The sequence below is a fragment of the Gastrolobium bilobum genome, unplaced genomic scaffold (assembly GCF_033153095.1).
Source record: "Gastrolobium bilobum isolate Gb01-03AN ecotype WA unplaced genomic scaffold, APGP_CSIRO_Gbil_v1 utg5429, whole genome shotgun sequence".
Taxonomy (NCBI): Eukaryota; Viridiplantae; Streptophyta; class Magnoliopsida; order Fabales; family Fabaceae; genus Gastrolobium; species Gastrolobium bilobum.
The window spans coordinates 64532-79559 of NW_026898384.1; the positions used below are offsets into that span (position 1 = coordinate 64532).

At 32.4% G+C, this 15028-nt stretch overlaps 1 protein-coding gene across 2 annotated transcripts; it reads right to left on the bottom strand.

Moving 5' to 3' along the window:
- Positions 1-1604: 1604 nt before the first annotated feature.
- On the bottom strand, positions 1605-5044 carry LOC133315547 (bZIP transcription factor 12-like). Of its 2 annotated transcripts, XM_061517188.1 has the most exons (4): positions 4265-5044; positions 3920-3991; positions 3418-3447; positions 1605-1779 (listed from the first exon to the last, which is right to left on the bottom strand). In XM_061517188.1, exons 1-4 carry the CDS (start codon positions 4847-4849, stop codon positions 1696-1698), a joined length of 771 nt encoding a protein of 256 aa, XP_061373172.1. In that variant the 5' UTR covers positions 4850-5044; the 3' UTR covers positions 1605-1695. The 2 variants fall into 2 exon arrangements, with proteins under 2 accessions (XP_061373172.1, XP_061373173.1); XM_061517189.1 differs by lacking the exon at positions 3418-3447.
- Positions 5045-15028: the final 9984 nt, after the last annotated feature.

Genomic DNA, 15028 nt, shown 5'->3' on the forward strand with positions numbered 1-15028 from the left:
CCGTTACTTGATCAATATGGCAACTAGGATGCACCTTGAAATACATTTAATGGACGTCGTGACTGCAAGATTACTTGACGATGATATTTATTTGAAGATTCCTGAAGGATAGAGCCTTGAAGGTTTATTTAATCCCTGAAGGATAGAACCCTAAAGGTTTATTAAATCCCTGAAGGATTGAACCCTACTCTTTTTTCCTTTTGCCAAATTTTTTTTCAAAGGGTTTTTCTTGGCCAAAGGTTTTTAATGAGGCAATTTATGAAAGGTTTGGTAGCGTATGTTATATACTCTTTTTCCTTTGCTAGTTTTTTTTATTGGGTTTTCTAGCAAGGTTTTAACAAGGCATGAACTTAGTGCAATGATGTCCAATGAGAAGTGTTATAAATGGACGTTATGATCCAATTGAATGGATAATTAGTACGACTAATTTCGGGAGAAGATTACGAGATAACTATTATGAAAAATTGTAACTGTTGCTCCACTTTCTTAACTCCAGCAATAGCTAAATGACTCAATTGAAGGGGAGTTATACGCACTATACTATTTTTTCTTTTACTAAGTTTTTATCTCACTTGATTTTTCTTGAAAAGATTTTTAATGAAGCAAAATGTGCAAAGATTGACAACGTACTGTGTACTCTTTTTTGATTGGGTTTTTCTTGCAAGGTTTTAATGAGGCGTGAACTTAGTGCATTAATTTCCAAGAGGAAAGGTTATAAATGGACATTACTACATGAAAATGTTACAAATGTACGTTACTAGACTTTATCACACTTTATAGAAGATTAAGTATTGAAACAACAGACTATGAATAGATTAGAAGATGAGAATAGATTAGAAGATGAGAATATATTTTGTATTCTTCCACCACCTTCATCTATATATTGAGATGGTATGACTTATATTCTAATACCCTGAATAATATAGTTTCTAACTTCTCTTCTACTCTCTTTCTCTCTATTTTGTAGCTTTCTTTTCTAGAATTAATTCTATTTATTCACCGCTCTTTTCACAACAATTATGATTTTGTTAAAATATTCTCTCTTCACTACATAATAACACCTAATATTCACTGCCTTAAAAAAATGCTGGCGAAGTTAATAACATAATGCATATAACTTACAAGAAATATGAAAAGTTAGAGAAATAAATAATTACTATTATATGAGTTATCAGAATTATTTTTTCTTAGTAAGTAGTTATCAGAATTTTTAGACCACAAGCCATGTTACTTTTGAAAACGGTCACTGATAATTATTGTTTTCACATCAAGAAGTTGAAAAGAAAAAAACAATAATCCAATCTAGCATCTAATCCTAAACACTCATGAAATCTATCAAACATTATTCAGCCCAACCCATCCCTAAGAAGTGAAGAAGCATAGCATCCAAAATTCCAAATTGCATAAATTAACATAAGAGATACATTCTTATTCCAGATTTTCCAACAAAGGCCTATCCGGGCAAAATCCACCCAGAACAATTGATTTTCCACAATCAGTGGATCAAATAATATACGTTCAGGTTGAATTAAATTGCTTGAATTATTTGGCTGCAGCTATTTTCACTATACAAATGTGACTGCAAGAACCAGCAAAATGGTATGTAAACTCTGAAACACTTTCCTCTCTTTTTTTCATATTCCCCCCTTATATCTACACCATGCCACAAAACCTAGTCTGTTTATGACAAACAGGTTATAATGATTGGACTGAATTTGTTCTCTGAAGCCTTAGTTTCTGTTTAGGCTTCTCCTCAATTGGAATGAGGAACTCTTTGAGCTGCAGGCAACAACAACAAAAAAAGTAAAGGATTTAGAGATTAGATTTACAACCAGCATTTGAAAAAGCAATTATATGTTTTGAATAAAGTTAAAAGCCAGTGTGCATATGACCCTTGCCACACTTGGTTATTAGTTATTACTTCTTGAAGCCATTAACAAGTAACAACTATGTCATAAAGTAGATCTTGCTAGTAAAACAGGAGCATGAAGACAGAGACCATTTCATCACTAGAGATAATCTAGAACATAGTTGTAATACTACAATTCTGACATATAATACAACAAGAATTATGTGGATCCTTTTTCCCCAAGGATATAGAAATTTACTGCTGATTTCCCAATTCAACCATAATTATAAAATTTATGCATTGAAGTGATGCAAAAATGTCAGCTTACCAAAGTTCCAAAACGATTTCCAAAGACATCATAAACTGCAGGTTCATTTAAATTGGCATGTATGAATGTAATTTAAGAGTATATATAAGTCTAGTCCAAGTGAGCTTGCATAATTTAATGAGAATGATAGTCACGAAAATCTATATTGCATACTCTGCTTTGAATTGAATAATAAAAATCATCGTCATTAGTAACAGTGCTTAGTTCATATTGACAACTTCAAGTTTAAGCAACAAGGAAAAATGACTTCAGAGGCAACTATCTCAAAAGAGAGTGTAAGTTGTGATTAACATAATAATCATAGTAACTGATGTAATTGAGATGACAATGAGGTTAAATAGAAAGTTCCCAGTGTAACAAGAGTATAGATTACACATAAGAGAACTTTTTTGGTAAATTGGACACTGCATATATCTCACTGGTACCTCAAGGAAAGTTCAATAGTCAAGTTGTATTCCTTCATTTTTCCACATTTTTTTCCTACATATTGGGGAAGAAAAAGGTTCCGAGTTTGAATCCTGGAGACAACCTCTTTGCAATTATGCAAGGATAAGGCTATGTACAAAAATTTCCCTCACTCAACCTTGGCTAGTCAGGGTTTAATGGGGAGTGGTTACATTTTTTCTAGATATTGGGAAAAAGGACACCGATAAGATAATGTTTAATATATTTGTGACATGAAAATATGAATAGCTAATAATTACAATGTTTCTCCTTGCTAATGCAATTATATACTGTATGCACCAAACCATTTGTTTGGAGGGCTGTAAGAAATCATAATGAGCATGATCCAAAAAAAAAAAAATCAGCAGTATAACATGAACACTTCTTAGATACTACAATTAACCAATTTTTTCTGACTAGGAACATCATACTTTCAACTTTCAAGGCTCACCAATAAATCATGGTTAAATATGTTGCAAGACCCTCAACAGACTTGCCCTTTGCAAGCTAACACTTAGCATTTTCTGGCCATTTTTTCCATATAACAACACTTGTCCATCACTGCTTGATATTTGATAACATCATTTAGCTAGAATTTCCTACAGTTTTCATTTATAATCTCAAGCCTGAGCTTCTGTCTAGCATTGGATTCGTAGTTATTAAAAGAAAAATAATAAACGAATTATGGCTTCTTTAATGGAGACATATCATTATATGACATTTTCAATTATATCAGATCAAATATACAAGAATATGCAAATTCAGTAATCAAAAAGTGAGCAGATATGTTACACACCTGCTTTAACCTCTGCCTTTTCTTATCAGCCTGCATTCAAGACCCAATATTTCAAAAACTAATAAATAAATCAGATTCTAGGCACAAAATGTAAAAACAATAAAGAAGAATCAACCAGGGAAGAAAACAGTTATATAACAGAAGATGTGACTCAAATTGACTGCCATAAATACAATTGCATTAATTCGCCAGGGGAAGGATTAAACTTTTATCAGTCAAAGACCAGCAAAGAGACAACTTTATAGAAGGTTGAATTGAATCATGCAACGCTTGACTGTACTTGAAGAATATACACCTCTTCTATCAGTGTTTTTGAAATAAATCACAGTTATGCTTAATCATTTCATTCTAACAACTCCTCCAACATAAACCACATGCTGAATTCTCAAGACCAGAACAAAAAAATTCCAAGATCACCAATGAATGCCATTGATTATCGAATCTAACTACACAAAAACACTTTAACATGTATAAAAGCGAAATAGTAATATTATAACCGCACCTCTTCATTTATTAATCGCGTATTCTCTTGCTCCAACTGCTGAACCAGATACTCAAGCTCAGATGTGTAAGCCTGTAAAGAACATCACACCAATCAGCCTTAGAAGAAAAACCCAGAAAAAGTAAAAAAAATAAAAGAAGAATCAAACCCCATTGGGGAAAACAATCATGAGAGAGTTAACAAAAAAGAAGGAAACAATTTAAATGTTAAAAAAAATAAAAATTAAAAGATTAAAAAATCATAACTTTACTCAAGTCCATTCCCACTAAGAATTAAACAGTGAGATTCCAACAATGAAACAACAAATTAACATTAAAAAAAAAAAAAAATCAAACTTTAAGGTACCTGCTTGCGTTCCCTGGACCTGGCGGCAGACTCTCTATTCTTGATCATTCTTCTCTGTTTCTGAAGAGTGGCTTTATCAACAGGTTCCTCCACAGCCCTTCTTTTTCCTTTTCCAACTGAAGCTGATGCTGATGATGCTCCAATCCCATTTCCATTTCCAAAAGCCTCAACAGAAGAAGAACCCTCATTAATAACAGAAGGAACAACCCCTCTAATATCTTCTTCTCTAACAGCACCAGCCTTGGTTAAGAAATCTTCAAGGGTCATCTCCTCCAAGCCCTCACCACCACCACCATCTCCTCCATCATCATCATCATCACCACCACTATCCGCACCCCTTTGAGGGTGGCTGCCGCCGGAGACGATCTCCTTCCAAACGTCGTCGACGGTCTTGGTGGCGGCGGCGGAGGAGGAGGTGGTGGGGGTGTCCTTTGAAGGTGGTGGTTGAGGATGAGGAGTGTATATGGACTTGAGAAGGTCGTCCATGGTGTTAGGTTGGAGATCGGAGAGAAGGGTAGTGAGGGAAGATATAGAAGATTCGCGTGGCAGATCCGGATTCGTCGAGACAAACTTCGACGACGCCATGCCGGCTTTCTAGGCTTCTTTTCCTTTGTTTTTTATAGTTTCTGTTGAGAGAGAGGCTTCAAAGTTCAACAAATCTTGAGGGTGGATTCTCCACTATTTTTTAGGTGTGGCAGAAAGAAAGAAACAACTATAAGTAACCATCACAGTTCACAAACCCCCCATTAGCACAGTTTAATTTTTTAGTTTACACCTCAAAACACAAACCACACTACTGCACAGTCACAAACACAACACAAACCTTTGGTTGCTTTTATTTGTTGGGATTAATGTTTCTCAAAGATATTTTATCCCATGGAAAATAAAGACTACATCATTAATAATTATAATTTTGGCGTGGTAAGTAAGTGAAGTGAGAATATATATTCAATTTTCTTTAATATTGTAGTTGGGAAAGGTTTAAAATTTTAATTTTGGAATCCATCTCGAATTGAATTAGTCACAGAATAATGAACCGATTAGAATATTTAAAAAAAATTAGTAACATAAATAAAGGATTAATATTTTTCATATTTTAATAGATAATTTTATCTTCTATACATCCATAAAAGTATATAAAACTTATATGAAGGGAAAGAGAAAGGAAAAAAAATAAAATTATTTCATATTATTAAGATGAGAAATAATAATCCTTTATTTGTTTTGGCTTTTAGTTGGATACTTCAGTTACGCATGATATATAATATGATATGTTTTTTTCTCTCTCATCTCGATCTTTGCTTCCACTTTCCATACCACAAATGTTTATGTTATGTTTCTTGCAATAATTAATCTCGCATGTGTTTCACTGTTTCTTTTTCTTTTTTTTTGGTTGATGATTGTGTTTTTAAACGCTTAAAATATTGTTATTGTTGAAATTAAAGCCACTAATGATTGTTTTATCGAAGTTGCTGATTAGAGATTAGTGTTGTATTGGAAAGATTTCTAATGATTTTATTTTCATCGCTTTGCCTTTTCTAAAAGCTTGTAATTATGATGTATCTTTTCTTTAAAAAAAATGTGTCTTTGTTTATGTTTCATTTATTTTATAAAACTCGCACTTTTTAAAGCAGAGTTATAATAAGTGGAATTATTGTGTTTAACCCCATTGCAATTAGTAATTGACTTTTGAGGTAGGTTTGAACTAATAGTTCAATGATTTGTTTTGTGCTATGTTAACTTCATAATCAAAATTACCAACACTTGATTGAATAGGTGTTGCAACAGCAACACTCTATGTAACTAGCGTGAGATCGGAAAACGCAACTGTCTGAGCTCTCAAACACAACAATTTTAAGGTCCCGTAGTTGGAGTAATTATATCACTTTTCATTAACTCTTGGTTAAATTAATTTTATTAGTTGGTGTTTGACCGAGAAAATTTATTATAGTTTTAACTAGGGGTGTGCATGGTCAGGTCGGGTCAAATTTTTGTGCCGACTCGATCCAACTTGGTTTTTATAGGTCAGTTATCTTGACCCCACCCGCTTTAATTTGATCCAAGTCAGGTCTGACTTGGTTTGGATTTTTTTGAACTAGTTCAGAATCGGATCGGATCTGACCTGACTTGGCTTCTGAAGTGCTTCTGACTTTTAGTTTCTGAAGTGGGTCAAATCTGAATTGACCCGTTTTTGACTTGGTTTTGTCACAAAATTTCGTCGAAATTTCTACATTGCAAACGACGAAAATTTCGTCACAATATTATTTTTTCGTCGGAATACTTTTTGTTGAAAAGCAACGGAATTTTTTCTCTAATGAAAATTTTTACAAAAATAAATTTTCTATTTAAATTTAGTTTCCGCCAAAAGTTTTAAACGAAAAAAGAATTTCGTCAAAATTTTGACAGAATGTTTTTCGCTCCAAATTTCGATGGGAATGTGTTCTGACGAAAATTTTGACAGAAATTATTTTGAGGGAGATGTTTCTTTTGAAACTTTCGACGAAATTTAGATTCTTTAAAGAATTTTGACAGAATATTTTTTCTGTCAAAATTTTTTATCGAAATATTTTTTGTCAAAAATTTTTACGAAATTTTTTGACAGAAATGTGTTCCGTTGAAAATTTTGATGAAATTATTTTTTATCAAAAAACTTGACAAAAATATTTAGTCGATATTTTTTGATGAAAATGTGTTTTGCTAAAAATTTTGACGAAAATTTTTTTTTGTCAAAAAGTTTAACGAAAATGTTTCTGTCGAAAACTTTCGCAGAAATTTGAATTCTGTAAAGAATTTTGATGAATTTTTTTCGTCAAAATTTTTTTATGGAAATGTTTTTCGTCGAAATTTTTGATAAATATATTTTTTTGTAAAATATTTTAACGAAATTTAGATTCCGTAAAAAAAGTTGACAAATTATTTTTTCCATCAAATATTTTTAGTCACAAATTTTGATGAAAATATTTTTCTTAAAAATTGTTGCGAAAATTTTTGATGGAAATATTTTCTGTAAAAAAGTTTGACGTAATTGTTTTACGTTAAAATTTTGTTTTAATGTAATTGTGATTTTTTTTTCACATAATGGGTATGGGTCAAGTTTTGGGTCAATGAATCATTATTAAAACAAGTCAGGTCTAAAACTGACCCAAATAAAAGTGGATCAGTATTTAAACCCAGTTCAAAAAATAGGTATTTATAGGTCAGATCAAGGTCACATCAAGGGCAGGGTAAGTGAACCAGTTTTTTGCACACCCCTAGTTTTAACTATCTCTTGTTTAATAATATAGCTTTCAAATGACGGTTGCAAATTATTATTTTGAGATTAATTTTATATAACATTAACCATAAATATATTTATTTTTTAAGGGAAAAATTCAAAAGTCCTCAATGATTTCTGCTAGAATCATTTATATCTCTTATTATCTTGTTTTATCCAAATTCACCTCTAACATCGATAGAATCTTAGCAAATATGTATATTTTACTATGTGAGCAATAAAAATACATAGAAAAGTAAGTAGTTATGTTGAGATATTTGTTGGGTGGTTTGCTGATGTGGAAAAATACAAGTTCTGCTAGGGGACGTTCTTCTGTTCTTAAAGGACACAGATTCGTTCCCTCAGTTCCAACCCAAGTGCGCAAGTGCACGCATCAAGTAATAAAGGGAGTATTAATGCCCAGATTATCGTTCCCACGAGGATAGAATCCTAATTATTGTCTTAAACTGTTTTATAAAGAATGAAAATGAGAAGAAAAGTTAGTAAATGAACTGTCTGGTCAAACGTTCCCTACTGTCTTGACAACGTTCCTCAGGAACAGTAGGTTCAATCTGATGGCAAACAATTATTCGCTGTGTTATGTATGTGATCCTCCCTGTTTAAAAGAAGGAGAGATAGTAATCATTGGAGTTTGATAGATACAATATTAAATAAAGTAAAAAATACTAAAACAGAAATAACTATAATCAAGAGACAACAGGATGGTGGTTTTAAAACAGTTTAACAGAAGGAACAGATTCACTGCTCCATTCTTAAATAATTGTTTTCTCTGCTCAAGACCTAACATTTTTTGTCTTTGTCCCAGTTTCTTATCTGCCAACTCTGATTCCTCAGCTCATGGACTAGATGGCTCATAAGTTTCCATATTCCTATGGCTCCCTTGACTCCAACAGGTACTTAGTACAGAACCTTAAAATGGACGAGTTGGCCCCTTATTCCTAAGGTGACCAGTAGTGTTTTTGCCATGACACTACCTTCCCCCAATGGCTAAGCTGTCTGAAATCCCTTCCTTAAGGAAGTTCCTTTCTTAGTATGTGTTCAATTTCCATTGATACACAATGAATATAGCTTACTTAGCCAAAGAAATCCAAAAAGCTTCAGTCAAGAGTTTCGAAAACAGTTCTTTAAGAGTTTTACAGTTTATCCGTTCCGCATATAGTTCAGCTCATGGCTGATAGTTTAAACAAAATTATTCCAAACTGAAATCCCATAGACCCGAGATTCAATTAAGAGATAACGAATGGAACGAAGAGAAAAACACTTATATTAATTCAAAAGACAGTTTACAAAAGAAACAGAAAATGGAGAAAGATGGTATGATGCTCGTGAGGAGTCTTAAGGGTTGATACAGAGAAGATGGGTTGTCAATTGACTACAGTTACAACTTAAAATAAAACTAAGCTACTAACTACTACTACTAGGTGATCTCTTCCTTTTGGACTTCAAACCCTCCAAGATTCGATGATGTTTTTGTGTGTGGTTCGTCCTATTTATAGATGGAAGAGGAGTGACAATCTTGTAAATCCTTGTGAGCTGGTTGCTTGAATAAAGGGACGGGATGGTGGCAGCAGAGTATGGAAACTGCGCAGATTGCTGGATGGAACAGGATTTGGTGATGATTAGCCGTTGTTTGCAGTCCTTCCCATGCCTTGCTTTCTTTTTCAGCCAATGAGAACTCTTGATTATATGCTCTTCACGTTTCTTGCTGCTCAGTTGGTGCACCGCCTCTGCTTTTAGAAGACTTTAAATCCACGTTACCTGCAAAGTGTACAGAGGCATTAAATGAGTGTAGCAGGTGCATTAAATGTGTCTCAGTCCGTTCCCCTTTTAATATATTTTAAGGGAATACGTTACCATACGTTCCCCCACTGTGTTTTTGTCACAAATGTGTAAAACAAGTGATTTTCATGTTGAAGTTGTGCATCAGATGAGGGAACGTGCGGTATTTTGCCATCAAAATGGGCCTAGATGGGAACGAATTTACGTCTCATCAATATTCAAGTGTGATGAGTCTCACATTGGTTGATAATGAATTAAGTGAATTGAATATAAGTAAATGGACCTATTGATCCAATGCCTTAAGGTTTTAAGTTGAGATATGGTGTCAGACTCACTTGCTATGGTTAGTGTAGTTTAGGCCATTGGTGGTGATCCCCAGTCACGGGCTTCCCCTGGATCAGTCTAACTATGGGTGTAAACGAGCTAGGCCGGCCTACAGGGGCCTACAGCCTAGCCTATATTAGGCCAGACTTGGTCTATTATAAATAGTAAAATAGAACAGGCTTAGGCTTTTAAAAAAATCTATTTAGAAAACATGACATATGCTTTTTTGTACATGTCGGACCTATAAGCCTACAGGCCGGCCTATATCATATTATTTATTTAAAATATAATAAATAAAATTATTATTTTAATAATTTTGAATAATAAAATAATATTATTTTAGTTATTCTTTTCAATTGTTGAATGTTTAATAGGCTTAAACAGGCTAACAGGCCTAGGCCAAAGCTTTTATTTTTTAAATACAGGTCAGGACAGACTTGTAATTTGGGGCCACACAGGCTAAGAGGCCAGGCCATACCCAATATGTTTTACACATGCCTAGCCTATTTAAGCCAAAACCTAACCTAGCCTAGCTTATTTACACCTCTACGTCTAACAATGGTATCAAAGTCGGGTTTGGGCTCGGACTAGCCTAGTGATTGGCTAGAGGCGGGTTGAGTACTTGGGTCCTGGAGTACTCGATTGAGGGGTAACATATCAATGTTGGGTTTCAAATTTGAGGGCAAGATTGTTGATATAGTGAATATAAGTGGATGAACTCATTAACCCAATGCCTTAAGGTTTTGAGTTGAGATGTGGTGTCAGACTCATTTACTATGGTTGGTGTAGTTTAGCCCATGGGTGGTGTCCCCCGCCACAAGCTTTTCTGGACCCGCCTGACAAATTAAAAATAAAAGCATATGAAAATAAATGATTAAAAAAACATTGGGGTGAGTGATTAAAAAAAATAGACTTTTCGCGTTTTATTTCTTAGGTATAGAAACATTTTGAATAACACTACCCTAATATTAGGGGTGTTCGCGGTCTAGATTGGATCGGTTTTGGAAGTAAAAATTATCTGATCCAATCCCTATGGTTTAATAATGTAATCATCTATTCGGTTTGATTTTTTTTTCAAATCCGATCTAATCCAATCCAATTTTATTTGATTTGGATTGGATCGGTTTTCGGTTTTTTGAAAAGCCTAAGATTTGTATGATGATTATTTGGAAAATAACATATCTTTTATATGTACTGGCTTTGTAAAGTTTGTATGATGATTATTGTGCAATCTAGAAGCATTGTACAATGAAAAGTTAAATTATCATCTATTACTTTAAATTATCATCTTTTACTTTCAACAAAAAATTTATAATATGGTTGCCTGAGATACAAAGTAACCCAAATTTTTATCCTACAGAGGAGTTGTACAACAATAATCTATGTAATAAAAATATATTATGTATCTTACAAAAAAAAAATAACATAGATCAAGCACAACCCATTTTCTCCAACATGATGTGTTAATGGTTCTTGGATTTAGAATTTTGCTATATGGTTTTTGGGCTATGATTGGGGAAAGGCGCAAGTAGGTAGATGTTAAGGTTGGGAAATAATTGGATTGGTTTGGATTAGTTCGATTTTCACCAACTCATCCAAAAACCGATCCAATCCAATCAAATTTTGCACTTTTTTTTCGATTTTCGGTTAATTCGGTTTTCGATTTTTCGGTTCGGTCACCGCAGTTTGAATCAGTTTGGATCGGTTGATAAATACCCCTACCTAATATTAGGAAAATTACGATGTACTTCCATATTTTATTTTTAAAATGAATTTTAACTACCAAATCAATTATAATTAAAAAAAGTATCCATACTGATCTATTAGGCTTGAGATATCCATAATTTCTATCTTTTTATTTTCTTCACATATCAACGAATTAAAAGTGCATTTTTCATAATAAAAAAAGAGAGAGGAAAACAAACAATAAATTCGTTATTTGTATTTTTTACTATATAATTAAAAAAACCATTCCCTATTTTTGAAATGATTTTTTTTTCCACAAACCAATATATGCATACATAAAATAATTATTACCGATATTATATTACGATTTTATCATTTACTTAATATATTATATAAGGACCTGAATAAAGTATATTGTCTTCTTCCTTCCTTGTGTTAGGATTTGGAAGGATTTCACTTGCCTAAAAAATACCAAATAAGATCAAACTTTTATTTGTAACACAAATTATTGGCACTTAATGTTTCTTTGTCAAACTTTTATATGTATATAGATCAAATTTTGTTACGTAGGTTGATGATTAGTTAAAAACTTCATGCTACACCATATTGGAATGAGCCTACCTTTTACTTTATTTCATTTTTTATTTACTAGATAATGTTAAAATGTATCATGGATATATTTAACCTTCGAGTCCTTATTTGTTATGTTTAACAATGTTTATGTAACCTAGAATAACATAGTAATAATGATCACAAAGGAGCGATTAAGTTCCATATTCCTGCAAAGAATGCACCACCTATAGTGGAGATTTCAATGGGACCAAATATGTCGAAGCCTAGTCAATGCCGGAAGCATGAATAACCTGTAGGGACTAAAAGACATAAATCCTCAGAAAATGAAAATAAGTCACTCATCGTGCCTTCTGAAGAGATTAATCTTGAAGAAAGCGAACCTGGTGAAATAAATGCAGCTACTAATTATAACAATCCCGAGAATACGGAACAGACAAATCTGAATGTCATGGGAAATGATGAAGATTCAGTTGATATTAACATAAAAGTTGCAATAAACTATATTGATAAGGGAAAAAATATGATAATATTATTTGTCGTAGTGACACCATTGCCTTTTCAGCATCTCTTACTGTCTCAAGAGTAAATATGGATCAAGAACCCAAAACCATTCAAGAATGACAGAGCATTCAGATTGGAATGAAAGGAAGGAAATAAAATAAAAGACATAAAATAAAATGGTGTGGCAGAAAGAAAGAAACAACTATAAGTAAATATCACAATTCACAAACTCCCATTAGCACAATTTAATTTTTTGGTTTACAACTCAAAACACAAACCACGCTAAACAGTCACAATTTAATTTTTTAGTAGTTTTGTTTTTTTTCTTGATTTTATTTGTTGGGATTAATGTCTCTCAAAGATATTTTATCCCATGGGAAATAAAGAATACATCATTAATAATTATAGTTATGTTGGGATAAGAAACTGAGCAGGTAGAGTGAGAATATATATTTGATTCTCTTTAATACTGTAGTTGAGAGATGTTTAAAACCTTAATTTTGAAATCCGTCTCGAATCGAACTAGTCACAAAACGATGAACCGATTAGAATATTTAAAAAAAAATAGTAACACAAATAAAAGATTAATATTTTTCATGCTTTAGTAAAAAAATTTATCTTCTACACGTATACAAAAATATGTAAAACTTATATAAAGGGAAGAGAAAGAAAAAAAATATATATAATTATTTATGAGAAATAATAATCCTTTATTTGTTTTGGCTTTTAATTGGATACTTCAGTACTTACGCATGATATATGATATGATATGCTTTTTTCTCTCTCCTCTCGATCTTTGCTTCCACTTTCCATACCACAAATGGTTATGTTATGTTTCTTGCAATCATTAATCTCGCATGTGTTTCAGTGTTTCCTTTTCTTTTTTTTTTGGTTGATGATTTTGTGTTTTTAAACGCTTAAAATATTGTTATTGTTGAAATTAAAGCCACTAATGATTGTTTTATCGAAGTTGCTGATTAGAGATTAGTGTTGTATCGGAAAGATTTCTAATGATTTTATTTTCATCGCTTTGCCTTTTCTAAAAGCTTGTGATTATGATGTATTTTTTCTTTAAAAAAAATGTGTCTTTGTTTATGTTTCATTTATTTTATAAAACTCGCACTTTTTAAAGCAGAGTTATAATAAGTGGAATTATTGTGTTTAACCCCATTGCAATTAGTAATTGACTTTTGAGGTAGGCTTTGAACTAATATTTCAATGATTTGTTTTGTGCTATGTTACTTTCATAATCAAAATTACCAACACTTGATTGAATAGGTGTTGCAACAGCAACACTCTATGTAACTAGCGTGAGATCGGAAAACGCAAGTGTCTGAGCTCTCGAACACAACATTTTTAAGGTCCCGTAGTTGGAGTAATTATATCACTTTTCATTAACTCTTGGTTAAATTAATTTTTATTAGTTGGTGTTTGACCGAGAAAATTTATTATAGTTTTAACTATCTCATGTTTAATAGTATAGCTTTCAAATGACGGTTGCAAATTATTATTTTAAGATTAAATTTATATAATATTAACCATAAATACATTTATTATTTTAAGGGAAAAATTCAAAAGTCCTCAATGATTTCTGCTAGAATCATTTATATCTCTTATTATCTTGTTTTATCCAAATTCACCTCTAACATCGATAGGAATCTTAGCAAATATGTATATTTTACTATGTGAGCAATAAAAATACATAGAAAAGTAAGTAATTATGTTGAGATATTCAAGTGTGATGAGTCTCACATTGGTTGATAAATATATTTAAGTGTGATGAGTCTTACATTGGTTGATAATGAACTAATGAAGTGCATATAACTGGATGAACCCATTAACCCAATGTCTTAAGGTTTTGAGTTGAGATGTGGTGTCGGACTAATCACTTGCTACGGTTAGTATAGTTTAGCTCATTGATGGTGGTCCCTTAGCCACGGGGTTCCCTGGACACGTCTAACTTTGGTATCAAAGCCGAGTTTGGGCACGGACTAACCAGGTGATTGGCTAAAGGCGGGTTGAGTACTTGGGCCCTGGGGTACTCGGTTGAGGGGCAACACAAGTGTGATGAGTCCTACACTGGTTGGTAATGGGCTAAGTGAAGTGAATATAAGTGGATGGACCATTAACTCAAAGTCTTAAGATTTTGATTTGAGATGTGGTGTCGAACTCACTTGTTACAGTTGGTGTAATTTAGCCCATTGATTATGTCCCCCACTACGGACTTCTCCCTGGACTCGCATGACAGATTAAATATAAAAGCATATGAAAATAAATGATTAAAAAAAACATTGGGGTGAGTGATTAAAAAAAATAGACTTTTTGCGTTTTATTTCTTAGGTATAGAAACATTTCGAATAACACTACCCTAATATTAGAAAAATTACGATGTACTTCCATATTTTATTTTTAAAATGAATTTTAACTACCAAATCAATTATAATTAAAAAAAGTATCCATGCTGATCTATTAGGCTTGAGATTGCCATATTTTCTATCTTTTTATTTTCTTCAACGAATTAAAAGTGCATTTTTCATAAGAAAAAAAGAAGAGGAAAACAAACAATAAATTCGTTATTTGTATTTTTTCTATATAATTAAAAAAACCATTCCCTATTTTTGAAATGA

Excerpts from the sequence above, each read along its gene's own strand:
- LOC133315547 (XM_061517188.1), bottom strand. The coding sequence starts at position 4,849 with ATGGCGTCGTCGAAGTTTGTCTCGACGAATCCGGATCTGCCACGCGAA. Across the intron at positions 3,448-3,919 it reads CGCGATTAATAAATGAAGAG|GCTGATAAGAAAAGGCAGAG; the intron begins GTGCGGTTATAA and ends TCTTGAATGCAG. Across the intron at positions 1,780-3,417 it reads AAAGGCAGAGGTTAAAGCAG|CTCAAAGAGTTCCTCATTCC; the intron begins GTGTGTAACATA and ends TGTTGCCTGCAG.